Source organism: Trachinotus anak, unplaced genomic scaffold (assembly GCF_046630095.1).
Source record: "Trachinotus anak isolate AG129_WGS33_773 ecotype Australia unplaced genomic scaffold, CSIRO_AGI_Tana_v1 ptg000010l, whole genome shotgun sequence".
In the NCBI taxonomy this organism is placed as follows: domain Eukaryota; kingdom Metazoa; phylum Chordata; class Actinopteri; order Carangiformes; family Carangidae; genus Trachinotus; species Trachinotus anak.
The window spans coordinates 4,319,265-4,336,760 of record NW_027273861.1 but is presented as its reverse complement, the minus strand read 5'-3'; the positions used below and the strand labels follow the sequence as shown (position 1 = coordinate 4,336,760).

The window sequence follows — 17,496 nt, the reverse complement described above, 5'->3', positions numbered from 1 at the left end:
ATGTGGCCCACAGTCTGTTGTTTTCCAGCAGCGGCGCAGTCTGTTTGCTTTTCCACCAGTTAAATAACGCTGTGATTCAAGGGTCAGTCCAGTGTACTGACAGATTCAGTCTCTTCTCACTCCGCCCACGCTGAGTCACACGCAGCAGTGAAGAACTCCCCGCGTCCTCGGGTCTCAAAAGGTAAGAAAACTGCTCAAACTACACGCACAGACGTAAACTTGGATACACGGTCGAGACGTTTGAGTGCATTGTGCCAAAGATTAGAGCCGAACTGATGGATTCTTTACTTTACTTGGGCCGCTGACAACGCCCGGGTAGAGCTGAAGTAAACAACAGAGTAGCAGTGGTTTAGTCAACAGGACGTGGAGCTCGAAGCGAGTTCAACATGCGCAGAATAACTGGGACCGACTGGACCTGACGACGTCCGTCCCGGGGAACCTGTCAGGTTTTAACTAAGTTAACCTGGTTTACCTCCCCGGGCCCGGGCGCGCTCCCGTGAGAGAGGCGGGGCAAAATCATCAGAACCGTGAATAAAGTGCTTAATATGATAAGAGAAGCAACGCTGACACGAGCAGCTACGTTTGGTTACAGCGACCTCCAAAAGTGATGTTGAACAGGGTGGAACTTAAGCATTATTGTCACATGACTAGAATAAAAAAGAAACACTCGAAATAATTTCCAATTATTATGGTCAGACTAAGAATATAGGCCCGCTGTAAAAAAGTGCATTCATTATGAGTAAGTTTGTTACTGAGTAGCTGCTTTGTCTGATGATTATGAACATGTTTGTTAAGAACATGTCTGTGATGCAGATAAAAAAAGTGTGATCAGGTCAATCTGACTGAAATCATGAAATATGAATTATTTAACAGTTGTGAGTCATTGTTGTAATCAAAGTCGTCAGAGGGAAACTCAGAGTCTCCTGACGTTATTCTGACCTGCAGTGATGGAGAAGAGAGTAAAACCTTCATCACTGTCAGGAATCCTGTGGAGGAAAATGATCTTTGAAGACATAATAGTTATGGTGACGTTGTTTTGTGTGATAAACTCTGTTGTGTTTGTTGGAAACTCTCTTTTAAAACCAGAGTGGACACATGGAAAGACTCAAAAAGCAAAATAATGCCACTGAGCTATAAAAAATATTTACTGCCCGTTCTTATTTATCAATTAATTGTAAACTCTTTTGTCCCTGTCAGGATCCTGTAGGAATGATGACTCAGTTTTTTCCAGGTATCTGATTGGATCGGAGCAGAGTTCAGCCTAAGTTACCATGGTGATTTACCCCGGGGACAACTAAACCACTGTTGTAGGACTGAAAACTCAGACTTAAACGTGAAGCTGCCTCGCTAACCTCAATTTGTGCTTCGTACAGTCTGGTCGGTAGAAGTCGTAAAAGCTCCGTGAAAGAGCGACTGACGGCCTCATTAACTCACTCTGAACTTTGATGACAGTGGTTCTGTGGCGCAGACCCTGCATTTCAAGAAATGTCAACACCACCAGTGTAAAGGCAATACATGTACATATATTGAAATTCCACACATACATGCAAAATAAAAATTATATATGAAACCTATTACAAATTTGAACAGTTTCATATATTTAAACATGTGTCTCGCACATACAAATATGTATGTTCATGTATGTTTGCTAGTAGACAAATGTAAATATCCATCGCAAAGCCTGCCAATATATGTACAGTGGGTTTAAAAACTGAGACCACCGTCCCAGAATAGGTGGATATAAATAAATAAGAAAAACATATATAAATTGATAGAATTTTTATGCTTGTTCTTTCAGGAAACTTGCTTAACATCTGTGGTGGCAACATGTTATACCTTACAAAAACATAGATATTTTTATATACAAATTTTTATATAAATTTGTACATATACAAATTGTACATATACAAATGGGTATTTTACTTACTTTGGGTATTTCATATATGTTATGAATGTATTTCTTCATATATCCAGAGGATGTATATATGTGATAATAATATATCCCCTTACAGGTGACATATATGGCAACATCACTCTTGATATAGGGACATATTGTCTATGTCATATATTACTTTTCTGTAAAAACACAGAGAGTGGACTGTAACAGAAAAAAATCTAAGTGCCCTAATCACCATGCTGAAGTAAAGGAAACAGAAAAAAAGCTGTTTGTTCTGGTCAACTTCCTGTGGTGTACAGCTGCGTGGATGCATCTTCTTCTCGTTGTCAGAGTGAACATCAGTCAGACTGACCCGCTTCATCCATCACAGGGCTGAAGTATGACTCGTCGTGTGGCCGTGGTTGGAGGAGGTAGTTCAGGTCTGGCCTGTATCAAGTGCTGTCTGGACGAGGGGCTGGAGCCTGTCTGCTTTGAGAGCAGTGATGACATTGGTGGTCTGTGGAGGTTTAAGGTGGGTCACACGACGTGAAGCTTTGACCTTCTCACTCACATAGCGTAAGTGATGAGTATTTTACCATGTTCTTGGTTGATTTATAATACTGCAGGAGAATCCTGAGCCAGACAGGGCCAGCATCTACCACTCTGTAATCATCAACACCTCCAAGGAGATGATGTGTTACAGTGACTTTCCAATTCCTGCACGCTTCCCAAACTTCATGCACAACTCCCTCATCATGGACTACTTTCGGATGTATGCTGATCACTTCCAGCTCACCAAGCACATACGCTTCCATGTAAGGATTCCTCACTAATGTCCGTCCTAGTGTCTGAAATGCTGCATCATCCTCACCTTGGTTTCACATCGAAAATGCTATTCAGTTTGACATAACAGACAATTTAATGTATAGAAAATTGCAATCTGTTTGTGTCTTCCTGTTGCCCAGACCAAGGTCTTGCAGGTGAAGCAAAGGTCAGATTTTTCTCGTTCAGGCCAGTGGGATGTTGAAACAGAGAACAAGGATGGCAAAAAGGAGAAACACATTTTTGATGCTGTGATGATCTGTATTGGACATCACTGCCAACCCAACCTGCCTCTCCATGACTTCCCAGGTATGACTGATAGGCTGTAAATATCCCTGAGTTTACTCAGGGGCAAGTAGTGCTGATAGTGTTCGAGCAATATAAAGGTGAGATTATGTTATTCAACCTTTGACACACAGTGATCAAGCTTGTAATGGCAACCCTGTACGATGTGGTTATACAACACTGTGTCAACACAGAGAGTTGTCAGTATTATGCCTCAACCCTGGCCTAAACTGCATTTTTAGGCCACAGCTGTAGTATCTACCTCATTCACAGATCAAAGTCTTGTTGTTGCAGAAGCAGGGGTGGGACAGGCCTACTGCTGGAAAGGGGGCCGGATTTTGTTTAAAGGCCCTTTTCCACAGTCTGTGGGAAAATATAATCAGCCATGTTGTTCATCAACGCAGTGCAGCAATCCGCTTAAGTCTACAGAATCATAAAACAATGGGAACACTACGTGTAGTTTGCAGTTTATCATTTTAAACCATATCATATATTATAATATGATATATATTATAATCCCATAATATTCATGATATCTGTGGTATAGTTCTGTAACTCTGAAGATCTGAAAATACTGTACTACTAGTACTGTAAGCTTGTAATGTCTTTAAAATAGTCATATAGTATATGTTCCTGGTTTTGCTCTGTGTGTCTACACCTAGTGGCCAACTCAGAATTATCTTAGTATTAATCTATGGTGTCATATAATAACAGCACACACTGCAGATCTGAAAAAACATCAGACCCTTACATTAAGGAGTGCTACACCACAGATGCTAGTTTCTCTGTCATTCTCATTAACACAGAGAAACACACACGCCCCAGTGAAACCCACAATTGAGCAGAAGTGAAGAGACACTGTGTGTAGCAGTTACAAGTCTATGTCTTTTTTTTTCCAGGCATTGAAACTTTCAAGGGAAAGTATTACCACAGCCGAGACTACAAGACCCCTGAGGAGTGGAGGAATAAAAAGGTTGTAGTGATTGGGATAGGAAACTCTGGAGGAGACATCGCAGTGGAGCTGAGCAGAGTCACCAAACAGGTTGGACTGAGATAGTGACATAGAGACGACACCATGTCTGAAGTGTATACTAAACATACTTAGTGGAAAATTGTTTATGAAGTTGGCCACGCTAAGATACTTGTGGCTATTGATCCTGTCAGTCATGATAATATTTTACTCACCAGTTTTACTGCTGAGATCTGGTGATGGCACATCATGGACGGGATAGACAACACAGCCCTCAGCCATGTATTTAAACCAGATTATTTAGAGGGGAAATTGAAGATGAAGGCAACCAATATATTTCTGTATAAATATATTATTGGTTTTTAAAACTGCAACATGCAACTACAGTAATATAAGGTAAATCAGTGTTGAACCCAGACATTGTTCTGCAAGATGTAAAGGACATTTACAGTGGACAGTTTAAATTGACAGGTGAAATTGAAAGTTTATTGTTCACCTTTGTTTTCAATTCTAAATGTCTGTTAGATAAAATGTTAGCACTTGTCTGATTGTTTGACTGTGGGTTTGGAAAGACTTCAATATGACCATAGGGCTGGGTGGAGAGAATAATAATTGGAAGCAGCAGCTGTAGGCTACAGGCAGCACAGCCACAGAATTAAGTGGTATACTGTAGAAACAGATGCAAAAATAGAGGTGATAATATATCAACACAGAGTACCAAGAAAGGGCCATTTACATTTACATTTACATGCAGCAGGTTGAGTGTGGACGAGCAATGCTCATGCCTCTTCCTCAAGGCATTAACCAGCTCTCCGTTGTGTGCTACAGCAATCTTGTCATGCAGTGTATAGCGCAGTTTCAGAAGAAGCTTGGTTGGGAAAGCAGTGCAAACAAGTCCCATACCCCCCCAAAAAATTTTTAGAGTTCACTTCATAAATGGTACATTTCTGTATTAATATTTCAGAGTCAAACATTTTGTCGGCATAATGACTGACTACCATGTCTTCTCTTCCCAGCTTTACCTGAGCACTCGAAGGGGGGCCTGGATTCTGAACAGAGTTGGGGACAATGGCATTCCCCTTGATTTGAATTTTAACAGGGTGGTTAACTATCTACAGAACATTCTTCCCTTTGGTTTTTTCTGTAGTCTGGCAGAGAGTCAGCTCAACCATAGATTTGATCACAGTCTGTACAATCTTAAGCCAAAGCACAGGTAGAGTACTTTTGTTGTTTTTATCTATTACAGCCACAAATAACTTTGTAGCTCCGGCCTGTTTTTGCCCATTAGATGGCAGAGCTTGAGGTTGACAATGTCAGTCAGTTGGTTGGCACTTTGTTTGTCCAGTGCATTAGTCCCAGGGAAGATATCTCAACAACTGTTGGCCAGAGTAGCTGTTCAAATCTGCTGTAGATATACATGGTCCCTGGTTGATGATCCAAACAGCTACAGTATACTGCCCCATCACGTTTCTTAGGCTGGCCATAAGGATACAAATTCTTTTTGTACTATAGAATTGTAAATCTAATGGGTAGATTTTCATGAAAAATGTATTGACCACATTCATGTTCCCCCTCATAATTTTGGACTATTATGAGATTTTCTCTAGCACCACCCCCAGGCCAGTTTAGAGAAACAGCCATAAGTACTGGCACAGAAGCTGAGTAATGTATTAATTTTTATTTTAAACATGTCTATCTTCCCATTCTGGGAAAATGGTCTCAGATTTTGGTACCGACTGTATATAATATCAACATATACTGACAGGCCGTGGGAAGGATATATATATTATATGTAACATATGTCTACAATATAAGCAAACATACATAAACATACATATATGCATGGGCAAGACATATATGCCAATATATAAAATTGTTCAATTTTCTAATAGGTTTCATATATAATTTTTACATATGTGCTTTTATTTTATACATACCTATATGTCATATATAGTAATTCAATATATGTACTTGTACATATGTTGCATTTGTGTATGTAGGAATACAGTAGTTCAGCAGTTGAGAAATAGTAGTTTGAAAGGAAAGTGTTGTTTGACAGGAAGATAAGGAACATTTTCAAAATAAAAATAAAAATAGATACTTACTATAAATATTAACTTTATATGTGGGAATTTTTTTAAGTGGCTAAAACACGTTTTGTAGATTGCCCAGCACATCACTCAGCTTCTGTGCCATGCTACCAGCTGCTTTACTAAATTGGCAACATGCTGATCTGAATCTAGTGCAGGTGATACACTATAGATAAATGCCTCATACAACCCTACATCAAGAGCTCGAACTATCACTTTAACATACATAATGTCTTGTAATATGATGTGCAAACTGTCATTAATTTGTTGACATTCATGCTCTTGAGGGGTAGACCAATTTTTATTACCTTGTGGCATTTCCTCCAAGCATAAGCTTTAGCACAAACCTTTTTTTGTCTGGGTATATAGCAAAAATTATCGACATGTCATTCTGTGCAGCATACCACTGGAGGAGCTTTTGTCTCATCTTAATTAAAATGTTTGCAGTATTCATGTTCAAACATAACTAACCGGTCTGAATTTAAAATCTCAGGTTGTTCAGCCAACATCCCACAGTGAATGATGATCTTCCAAACCGTATCCTATCTGGAACGGTTCAGGTGAAACCCAACATCCGCAGGTTTCAAGGATCCAGTGTGGAGTTTGAGGATGGGAGTGTAGTGGAAGATGTTGACCTGGTGGTAGGTTTAGTTCATTGTGTGTGCACACTCAGCCCACTCACACACTCATACAAACAGTCTCTGCTTTCCTTACATTTTCATAGACAACAGTACAGCTGGCATGTAGTGTGTGACTGACATGAATCCTCTTTCATGCAGGTGTTTGCCACAGGTTACAGGTTTTCCTTTCCGTTCCTGGCCTCACATGTGGTCTCAGTGTCTGAGAACAAAGCATCTCTGTACAAGTATGTGTTTCCACCTGAGTTGGACCGTCCTTCACTGGCTATCATTGGTCTAGTGCAGCCACTGGGAGCCATTATGCCCATCTCTGAGATGCAGGCCAGATGGGCCACACGCGTCTTTAAAGGTAATACAGATGGGTTTTTTTTTAGCTCTGTCCTTTTCAGAAGAAGAGCATAAATCATTGCGTCACAATGTCTACTTTCAAACAGGCTGCATCAAGCTTCCCTCAGTGGCTGCCATGCTAAAAGATGTCCAGTGCAAGCAGGACACCATGGCTAAAAGGTACTACAGTCAATTTACTGAACTATGTGATAACTTACATATTGTGGATCCAAAAAGCACCAAATCTTGTTCTCCACAACAAAAGCAGCTCCAGTTTGTTTTTCAGGTATGTTGCCAGTCAGAGACACACCATCCAGGTTGACTATGTCAGCTACATGGATGAGATAGCAGAGCTGGTGGGCGTTCAGCCCAGCATCTCAAGGCTGCTGCTGACTGATCCCAGACTGGGACTGAACCTGTTGTTCGGCCCCTGCACGCCGTACCAGTATCGTCTCAGAGGGCCAGGAAAGTGGGCCGGGGCCCGTCAGGCCATCTTCACTCAGTGGGAAAGAATGGCTCAGCCCCTGCAGACCCGGCCCTGTGATGAGCCCAAACCCAAGAGATCATTTAAGTGGCCGCTGATTCTGTCAGCTGCTGCTGTGGGCCTGGCTGCGTACGTTCAGAGGAACAACCTTCCAGCTTACCTCCAAGATCCCACTGCACTGCTGGACAAGATGAAAGTGTACCTACCTGCACAGTGATCTGAAAATCATACTGAAGGCATTTCAGCTGTCATCACTCTTTTAACACTGATACATGTACATGTATGAAATTTTTAAACTACCACCCCAAGTTCTTAAATGGAAAGTGTACTCAGATACAGTATGTTAGTCAAAGATGGGACCACATGGCAGCTTCAGAGACCAGCTGATGATACAAAATGCTGAAAGCTATTATTCAGTATATCACATGGTGTAATTGTTAGCAATCTCAGTCTGGAATCTCTAACTTCTTGGCAAAGCTATATGCTCATACTAGCTGTAAAACTGCTATTAATCTACAGTTTTTATTGTTCTGTTCATATTTGAACAATGCACGCTATGTATTGTTTTTCTGTATGGTGTTGGGATCATATGATTGCATGGATATCGTTGATATTTTTCTAATTCATTTTGCCCAGTGTAAGTTAGATTATATCACGATGACACATGCTCTGCATTGCTTCTGCCTTGTATAGTTCTCAAGAAATCTGACAAATATGAATTAACAGAATTACAAAGATGGATATCAGGGTTTAAGGAGCATTATTTTGAGAAGGAAGTGATCGGTTTTTAATTTGCACTGAATATATTAAAATGTCATATAAACAGTTAAATAAAAATCATAATAAAAAAACAAACATACATATTGTGGCTTTGTTTGCAATACAGGAACATGAGGATAAGTTAAGTCCTCCAACAAGTCGTTTTTTTTCAACCCTCTGATCATTTTTAGATACAGTCTGTGGATCAGACCCACAGGAGCATCTGTGGCGGCAAGAGAACGGGACCTTGGTTGTCATGGTTACAATGATAAACACATGGTCTGCACCGACAGCGGTATACCTACCTTCGTCGCCATGGTTACTATAATAACAGTCATGGCATGATTAGGTTTAGGCAGTAAAAGTACATGGTTAGCTTTGGCTAAAGATCGTGATTTGGGTTAAAGTACTTCCTCAACATTAGAGGATATCTGTTGTCATGGTTACAGTAATAACGCGGTTAACTTTGTTCAACGGTCATGGATAATAGAAACAACATAAATTGCTATTTTTACATGGGAATCCAACACCACTATCCTGTGACATATTCTTGTGCTTTGTTAACCCCTCCATCCTCCCCAACCTCCTCCTGATGGGCACTTAATTATCACGGCCACTAAATGTCGCCTTACAATAAAACTTTTCTGTGAGTCGTGAGAGTTTTACAGGAGGACAGTCTCTTTTTCCCAAACAAACTGGAATCAACCTGGTGCCTGGCTGCTCCGTGTCCGGAGGCCTCCGTGTGCTCAGGGCTGCACCTCTTGCTGGCAGGCTGGTGCCTGGCTGCTTGGGGACCGCAGGAAAGCGGCGGCAGAGTGATTCACACACACTGAGCCTCTCCTCCACCACAGCGAATAAACTACTTTCATCACATGTATCATCATTACTAAAGGAGACAGATTAATAACTAAACATAAGACACACCGTGCAAGAGAGGGCAGGAGGAGGGGAGGGGGAGGGGTCACCAGTGGCTACTCATCAATCCCGCACGTGAAGAACAGAAACACCTGTAACCGGAAAGAGGTATTGCGCTTACCCCAGCGCAGCAATAAAAGCCCAGGTAAGAAATTCAGTGTCTCGTCCGCTGACACTAGAGGGCTTTTAATTTGAAATGACTACAGGAAGTGTCAAGTTTGTATTAACATGTAATATTAACTTTAACACGGCAAACGGGAGCGACTGTTAACGAGGATTCCTACTAAATTACAGGTATGACCAATGATACATATCAAACAGAGGGAATTAGAAATCAAAACCTGCCTCTAATAAAGATGAATTACCTTCTGCAGTTGAGGTGAGTAAAGGCCTTGGTCGCTTTTTGAGGAAAGTTGGGGATCTTGGATGGAGACGCTGGCTTCTAACTTTATCTCTGAGTGATTGTTTTGCGTATGGAGCATATAATCTCATTTATGTGTTTGGTGGTTTTGTTAGACGATGTCGTGGTTATAAAATCAGGATTTTAGCAGCAGCAGAGCAGTTTTCAACCATATACTCATTTACATTGACGATACAAAGTCCATTGTGTCGTCTAAACCCATGTAGGTCTACTGGGTTTTGACCTAGTTCTGTTCATTCTCACCTAGACCTTTTCTGTATATGTTCAGTCGCACTGATTAATGCATTAATTTATTCATCTGAATTGAAAAGTGTGTGTAAATTTATTCTAAATATATAGCATAAGTTTACAGACACACACATACACACACAAAATGTATGATTATTATAGCAAATTATAGGTCTGACATCAGCGTAATGAACACTAAATAAAACAGTGTCGTGGGGCTGACCAACTTCATTTCTTCACTGTGGTGTGCAGCTCTACGGATGCTTCCTTTTCTTCTTGTCAGAGTGAACATCAGTCAGACTGACCCGCTTCATCCATCACAGGGCTGAAGTATGACTCGTCGTGTGGCCGTGGTTGGAGGAGGTAGTTCAGGTCTGGCCTGTATCAAGTGCTGTCTGGACGAGGGGCTGGAGCCTGTCTGCTTTGAGAGCAGTGATGACATTGGTGGTCTGTGGAGGTTTAAGGTGGGTCACACGACGTGAAGCTTTGACCTTCTCACTCACATAGCGTAAGTGATGATGAGTATTTTACCATGTTCTTGGTTGATTTATAATACTGCAGGAGAATCCTGAGCCAGACAGGGCCAGCATCTACCACTCTGTAATCATCAACACCTCCAAGGAGATGATGTGTTACAGTGACTTTCCAATTCCTGCACGCTTCCCAAACTTCATGCACAACTCCCTCATCATGGACTACTTTCGGATGTATGCTGATCACTTCCAGCTCACCAAGCACATACGCTTCCATGTAAGGATTCCTCACTAACTTCCTGCCTGGAATTAAATTTTTCTGTATCAGAAATGATACACCATATCATATCTTAAATGTTATTAATTTGACATAACAGATGGTTAAATGTAAATGACCTGTTTTATCTGTTTGTTTCCCAGACCAAGGTCTTGCAGGTGAAGCAAAGGTCAGATTTCTCCCACTCGGGCCAGTGGGATGTTGAAACAGAGAACAAGGATGGCAAAAAGGAGAAACACATTTTTGATGCTGTGATGATCTGTATTGGACATCACTGCCAACCCAACCTGCCTCTCCATGACTTCCCAGGTATGACGTGCAAGCTGTTTAAAAAAAAAAAAAAAAAGAAAGCCTGCTAGGAAACCTGTCAAGAAACTCATGAGAATGTATACATTGTCTTGGCATATCTGTGGTGTTTGCATAATAATGAAAAGTCAGGTGGCTTCTGCGAAAAGTCAATATTGAATAAGCCATTATCATGTCTCAGTCTCACCTTTTATGGAATCACTTTTAAAGAATTTTCCACACTAATATATTCATTCACTCAACAACTAGACAAAACTGCTATGTAGGGTGCTTCACATCTTTGACATTTTTCTTGTTTAAGGTTTGAATTAATAGATAAAGATAATAATAGAGATTAAGAATAAGATAGATAATAAGAGGACATCGACGGGGATGAAGGCAGGACCTTTTACAGGCACACCATGTAGCTGCTAATCCACCAAGCAAGCAAGTCCTGGCCGGGACTCCTTTCTGCATGTCATTACCTTTCTTTTTGTCACTCTTTACTGGTTTTTACTGGCAGCCGATCAGCAAGGGCGTCATCCTCTCCATAACAACGGAACCAAAGGAACAATGAATAAATGAGTTTCATTTTAGAAATCAGTGATTCGCAGACGCTCTTCGGGGGACAGAGGGCATCTCAGAGTTGATGCATGGACATCCATGAGTGGCAAAAAAAAAAGACAGAAAGGAAGACAGAGACCTAAATACACCAGTAAGGCAAGGGTAATTGGACACAGGTGTAGCACATTAAGGTGGGGCAGAAAATCAGACTGGAGGGAAAACAAGACAAAGACCAACAGAGGACACATGAGGAAAGTTGCTTCAAAATAAGAGTCCAAACAAAGTCCAAAAGAGTCCAAAATTGTCAAGGAAGGCGCAGTTCATGGAAACAACTTTATCTAGCAATACTTGAGTACTACACAAAACATGAATAATGTTCACACAAAACTTTGTCACTTATTTTAATGCAAACTTGGTAAAACTAAGTTAAAGAGCAGTGTGGACAGAAAATGGGATGAAACCAGCTGATTGATTATTATTATAATCAATTATATTATATTAACATTATTAATCATTGACTAAAATAAAGTAGTTTTGTTCTAGGTTTCACTTGTTTCTTCTGTTACATTTAAAGAAATGCAATACAACATCTGGCTGAATCCAAAGCACAAAGCAGATGTGACACTAAGGGTACAAACTGCGATATTGTATTCACTTGTATGAATACAGATCATTACTGTCATTTGCATGTCTGTCTAACCATGTTTTTTAGATTATTTTTAACACAACACCAAGGTATCATGAACCCCCCTTACAGCAGAGGCACAGAGGCATTTATTCACTTAGTGGTGTTACTGGTGGACAAAAAAAAGTCTGGCCAAATCAATGTTATGCAAAAATTTAACACATTGTGTTTTATGATCACGGATCTATCCTTTCAGGCATTGACACTTTCACAGGGAAGTATTTCCACAGTCAAGAATACAAGACTCCTGAGGAGTGGAGGGATAAGAAGGTTGTAGTGATTGGGGTAGGAAACTCTGGAGGAGACATTGCAGTGGAGCTGAGCAGAGTCACTAAACAGGTTGGCCAGTTATGGATCCTCAGAAGCACACATGATAAGACTTTGCGCACCTTAATGAAGAGCTGGCTGGCATAATGATTTACTTGTTGTATATTGTATCACAGTTATATCTAAGCACTCGGAGGGGAGCCTGGGTCCAAAACCGGGTTTCAGACAATGGTCTTCCTCGTGATATGCTCTACAACAGGGTGGTGATCTTTCTGCGCAAAGTCCTTCCCTTTGGATTGTTGTGCAGTATGGCAGAGAAACGAGTCAACCAGAGGTTTAATCACAGTCTGTACAACTTGAAGCCAAAACACAGGTACTACAGACACCTTTTATACTATAAAATATTTTATGACTGAAATACTTGCCGTATTACTTATTAATCTGAATTTAAAATCTCAGGTTGTTCAGCCAACATCCCACAGTGAATGATGATCTTCCAAACCGTATCCTATCTGGAACGGTTCAGGTGAAACCCAACATCCGCAGGTTTCAAGGATCCAGTGTGGAGTTTGAGGATGGGAGTGTAGTGGAAGATGTTGACCTGGTGGTAGGTTTAGTTCATTGTGTGTGCACACTCAGCCCACTCACACACTCATACAAACAGTCTCTGCTTTCCTCACATTTTCATAGACAACAGTACAGCTGGCAAGTAGTGTGTGACTGACATGAATCCTCTTTCATGCAGGTGTTTGCCACAGGTTACAGGTTTTCCTTTCCGTTCCTGGCCTCACATGTGGTCTCAGTGTCTGAGAACAAAGCATCTCTGTACAAGTATGTGTTTCCACCTGAGTTGGACCGTCCTTCACTGGCTATCATTGGTCTAGTGCAGCCACTGGGAGCCATTATGCCCATCTCTGAGATGCAGGCCAGATGGGCCACACGCGTCTTTAAAGGTACAGTAACACAGATTCTGTAAAATGCTCTAAAGAACTGTTCCTCAAATCTCCTTTCCTAACCGAAATATACTGAATATAATTCACTCATAGTAGCTTTTATTTAAAATAGGTTGCATCAAGCTTCCCTCAGTAGCTGCCATGATGAAAGATATCCAATACAAGCAGGAGACCATGGCTAAAAGGTTGAACTTTTTCAACTTTATGACTGTCTGTTTTTGATCTAAAAGGCATTAAATCTTGTTCTCCACAACATGTTCAACTCAGGTCTCTTTTTCAGGTACGTTACCAGTCAGAGACACACCATCCAAGTCGACTATATCAGCTACATGGATGAGATAGCAGAGCTGGTGGGCGTTCAGCCCAGCATCTCAAGGCTGCTGCTGACTGATCCCAGACTGGGACTGAACCTGTTGTTCGGCCCCTGCACGCCGTACCAGTATCGTCTCAGAGGGCCAGAAAAGTGGGCTGGGGCCCGTCAGGCCATCTTCACTCAGTGGGAAAGAATGGCTCAGCCCCTGCAGACCCGGCCCTGTGATGAGCCCAAACCCAAGAGATCATTTAAGTGGCCTCTGATTCTGTCAGCTGCTGCTGTGGGCCTGGCTGCGTACGTTCAGAGGAACAACCTTCCAGCTTACCTCCAAGATCCCACTGCACTGCTGGACAAGATGAAAGTGTACCTACCTGCACAGTGATGTGCTTCAATATTTAATTCATTTCTGATGTGATTATGACTATATAATGCATGGCTTACTTGATGGTAGGGATCGGCTGCTTATAATAGTTAACATAGTGATCCATATGCAGATATATAGGGAACCCTATACTAAGATCATTCACTAATATAAAAATGGAACTCAAATTTAAATTTAATGAATTAAAATAGTTATAAATGTCATAAGTAAAAGCATACACTTGTGGGATACAAGTGTCCAGATGATCCATATAGTCCATTATTTTGTATAGTGTTTGGTAATTTAAACTTAACTGATGCATTATATTTCATTAGCATACATACAGTTAGGCCCAGAAATATTGGGACAGTGACACAAGTTTTGTTATTTTAGCTGTTTACGAAAACATATTCAGGATACAATTATATAATCAATATGGGCTTAAAGTGCAGACTCTCAGCTGTAATTTGAGAGTATTCACATCCAAATTGGAGCAAGGGTTTAGGAATTACAGCTCTTTAATACGTAGCCGCCTCTTTTTCAAGGGACCAAAAGTAATTGGACAATTGACTCAGAAGGCTGCAAAAAAAAAAAATAACAAGGCTGCATGGGCTCTTCCCTCGTTAACCTGTCATCAATTAAGCAGTTAAAAGGTCTGGAGTTGATTCCAGGTGTGGCGTTTGCATTTGGAAGCTGTTGGTGTGAACACACAACATGCGGTCAAAGGAGCTCTCAATGGAGGTGAAACAGACCATCCTGAGGCTGAAAAAAAGAAGAAATCCATCAGAGAGATAGCAGAAATGTTAGGAGTGGCCAAATCAACAGTTTGGTACATTCTGAGAAAAAAAGAATGCACTGGGCCTGGACGTCCACGGAAGATAACAGTGGTGGATGATCGCAGAATCCTTTCCATGGTGAAGAAAAACCCCCTCACAACATCCACTCAAGTGAAGAACACCTCTCCAGGAAGTAGGTGTATCAGTATCTACGTCTACCATAAAGAGAAGACTTCATGAGAGTAAATACAAAGGATTCACCACAAGGTGCAAACCATTAATCAGCCTCAAAAATAGAAAGGCCAGAATTGACTTTGCCAAAAAACACCTGAAGAAGCCAGCCCAGTTCTGGAACAGCATTCTTTGGACAGATGAGACTAAGATCAACCTGTACCAGAATGATGGGAAGAAGAAAGTTTGAAGAAGAATTGGAACAGCTCATGATCCAAAGCACACCACATCTTCTGTAAAACATGGTGGAGGCAGTGTGATGGCATGGGCATGCATGGCTTCCAATGGCACTGGGTCACTTGTGTTTATCGATGATGTGAAAAAAGACAGAAGCAGCCGGATGAATTCTGAAGTGTATAGGGATATACTTTCTGCTCAGATTCAGCCAAATGCAGCAAAGTTGATTGGACGGCGCTTCACAGTACAGATGGACAATGATCCAAAACATACTGCAAAAGCAACCCAGGAGTTTTTAAAGCAAAGAAGTGGAATATTCTGCAATGGCCGAGTCAATCACCAGATCTCAACCCAATCGAGCATGCATTTCACTTGCTCAAGACAAAACTTAAGGCAGAAAGACCCACAAACAAGCAACAACTGAAGACTGCAGTAAAGGCTTGGCAAAGCATCACAAAGGAGGAAACCCAGCGTTTGGTGATGTCCATGGGTTCCAGACTTCAGGCAGTCATTGCCTGCAAAGGATTCTCAACAAAATATTGAAAAGTAACATTTTACTTAGGGTTATGTTTATTTGTCCAATTACTTTTGAGCCCCTGAAATGAGGAGCATTTGTATAAAAATAGCTACAATTCCTACATGTTTAATCATATATTTTGTTCAACCCCTTGAATTAAACCTTAAAGTCTGCACTTCAATTCCGTTGTAGTTGTTTCATTTCAAATCCAATGTGGTGGCATGCAGAGCCCAAATCATGAAGATTGTGTCACTGTCCAAATATTTCTGGGCCTAACTGTATCTCTATCCCAAAAAAGATGTAGTACAACAGCTATGCAATAGTGGTGTAAAAAGTACAATATTTGATAGTACAATATTTCAACGTCACACAAAAGGGTAATGAGTACCTAAAAAGTGCACTCAAGAACAGTGCTTCTGTAGATATACAACTTTTATGCCTCTGGAAGTTTTTGTTACATTACTTCATATCCAGGCTGAGTCATAAACCAAGATAATGTACATTGGCCAGTGATGCCACCTGATGGCAGCTGCAGCATATACCTGATGTTTGAACTGCATGAAACTTTATATCGTCGTGTCCTCGGTCTCTTCGCATCATTCTGGGATGACTGAGGTCTTCCTCTAGTATCTCATGAAGTCAGAGACCGCAATTTACACTGTTTTCTCTTACAGGAATGACATGGCAACGTGATAATGACTGCCCTTAAATTTGAAGAATCAAGGCATTACTGTAAATTAAAAATGAACAATAGTCTACCATTGAAGGTGATGCTGGAGAAATTATGTCTATTACTTTTATGTACTCTTTTTTTCTACTCAAATATATTAGGAGAGACACTGTCACAGGATTTTTGTTATTATCATAAGCTCACAACTGGCTGTGTTGATAAATAAAAATAGCTTGGTTTTATCATTTATGCCATGCTGTCCAGGCGTGTTTTGAAAGAAAACTGTAGTTTTAAAATAATCCCTTAAATTAATCCTCACATGTACACTACATATGGAGTGGTGCAGATTAGGTGGACTTTATAGTGCTTTATAGAAAACTTAAACTGGTGAGATAGATAGATAGATAGATAGATGCCGAGATTTTAGACACTTCAAAGTAACCGCCGGTCGCGAACCACAGATACACCCCGGAACAAGATTCGTCCACTCGTGACTCCTTAACACACGGGTTGCCAGGTTCCGGGAGATCTATGGTGTGAGTGACAAAGATTATATAAAACGATGTATTTTGTTAATTCAGTCGTGTTTGTATTGTCGCAGACTTCAACGCCTCGATTATAATTGTGGATGTAACAGTTGGGTTCATTCACTACAACCTCGTTTAAACAGACATACACCAAAAACACTCCAGCACCTGTTACGTAGAATAGACTTGGCAAATATTACTCCAGCTAACAGAACTATATATTATATTATATTATATTATATTATATTAATTTATGTATTTATGCCTCAATTGATGTGTGCATGAAAGTGAATGTAAGTGTTTTACTACTGTTATTAGGCCCACTTCGGGTTATGTTTTGCTCTAGTCCAGTTATATTTCTTTAAGAAAGCACTGCTGTATTAAATTACTGGTAATCAAAGACATAAGTAAAATTTAAGAACATGAACTTGTAGCACAATATCGACAACTGTGTGTTTCAGTCCAGCTTTTTACCTTGCTGGGTGGGTGGTCGTGCAATTGATGTGTAGACCCTGTAGAATCACTCAATTCACTACATCTAGAGAAAGATCTGTTCACATTTGTCTTACACCTCCAATCAGACCAACCACCAAACAAAATGTATG

The 17,496-nt window shown here is 40.7% G+C and overlaps 2 protein-coding genes across 5 annotated transcripts; both read left to right on the top strand.

The window, feature by feature from the left end:
• Window positions 1-76: 76 nt before the first annotated feature.
• fmo5 (flavin containing dimethylaniline monoxygenase 5) lies at window positions 77-8,351 on the top strand. Of its 2 annotated transcripts, none has more exons than XM_071487009.1 (10): window positions 77-181; window positions 2,268-2,408; window positions 2,503-2,691; window positions 2,842-3,007; window positions 3,883-4,025; window positions 4,970-5,166; window positions 6,537-6,684; window positions 6,823-7,030; window positions 7,116-7,188; window positions 7,295-8,351. In XM_071487009.1, the coding sequence occupies exons 2-10, from the start codon at window positions 2,277-2,279 to the stop codon at window positions 7,707-7,709; spliced, it is 1,671 nt and encodes a 556-aa protein (XP_071343110.1). In that variant the 5' UTR covers window positions 77-181; window positions 2,268-2,276; the 3' UTR covers window positions 7,710-8,351. The 2 variants fall into 2 exon arrangements, with proteins under 2 accessions (XP_071343110.1, XP_071343111.1); XM_071487010.1 differs by having other exon boundaries at window positions 117-181; window positions 2,228-2,408.
• Window positions 8,352-9,322: 971 nt separating this feature from the next.
• LOC139626609 (flavin-containing monooxygenase 5-like) lies at window positions 9,323-16,613 on the top strand. 3 transcript variants are annotated; one of them, XM_071487013.1, is made up of 11 exons: window positions 9,362-9,460; window positions 10,068-10,279; window positions 10,377-10,565; window positions 10,709-10,874; window positions 12,296-12,438; window positions 12,543-12,739; window positions 12,826-12,973; window positions 13,112-13,319; window positions 13,432-13,504; window positions 13,600-13,995; window positions 16,369-16,613. In XM_071487013.1, the coding sequence occupies exons 2-11, from the start codon at window positions 10,148-10,150 to the stop codon at window positions 16,385-16,387; spliced, it is 1,671 nt and encodes a 556-aa protein (XP_071343114.1). In that variant the 5' UTR covers window positions 9,362-9,460; window positions 10,068-10,147; the 3' UTR covers window positions 16,388-16,613. The 3 variants fall into 3 exon arrangements, with proteins under 3 accessions (XP_071343112.1, XP_071343114.1, XP_071343113.1); XM_071487011.1 differs by having other exon boundaries at window positions 9,323-9,460; window positions 10,139-10,279; window positions 13,600-16,613; XM_071487012.1 differs by having other exon boundaries at window positions 9,430-9,545; window positions 10,139-10,279; window positions 13,600-16,613.
• Window positions 16,614-17,496: the final 883 nt, after the last annotated feature.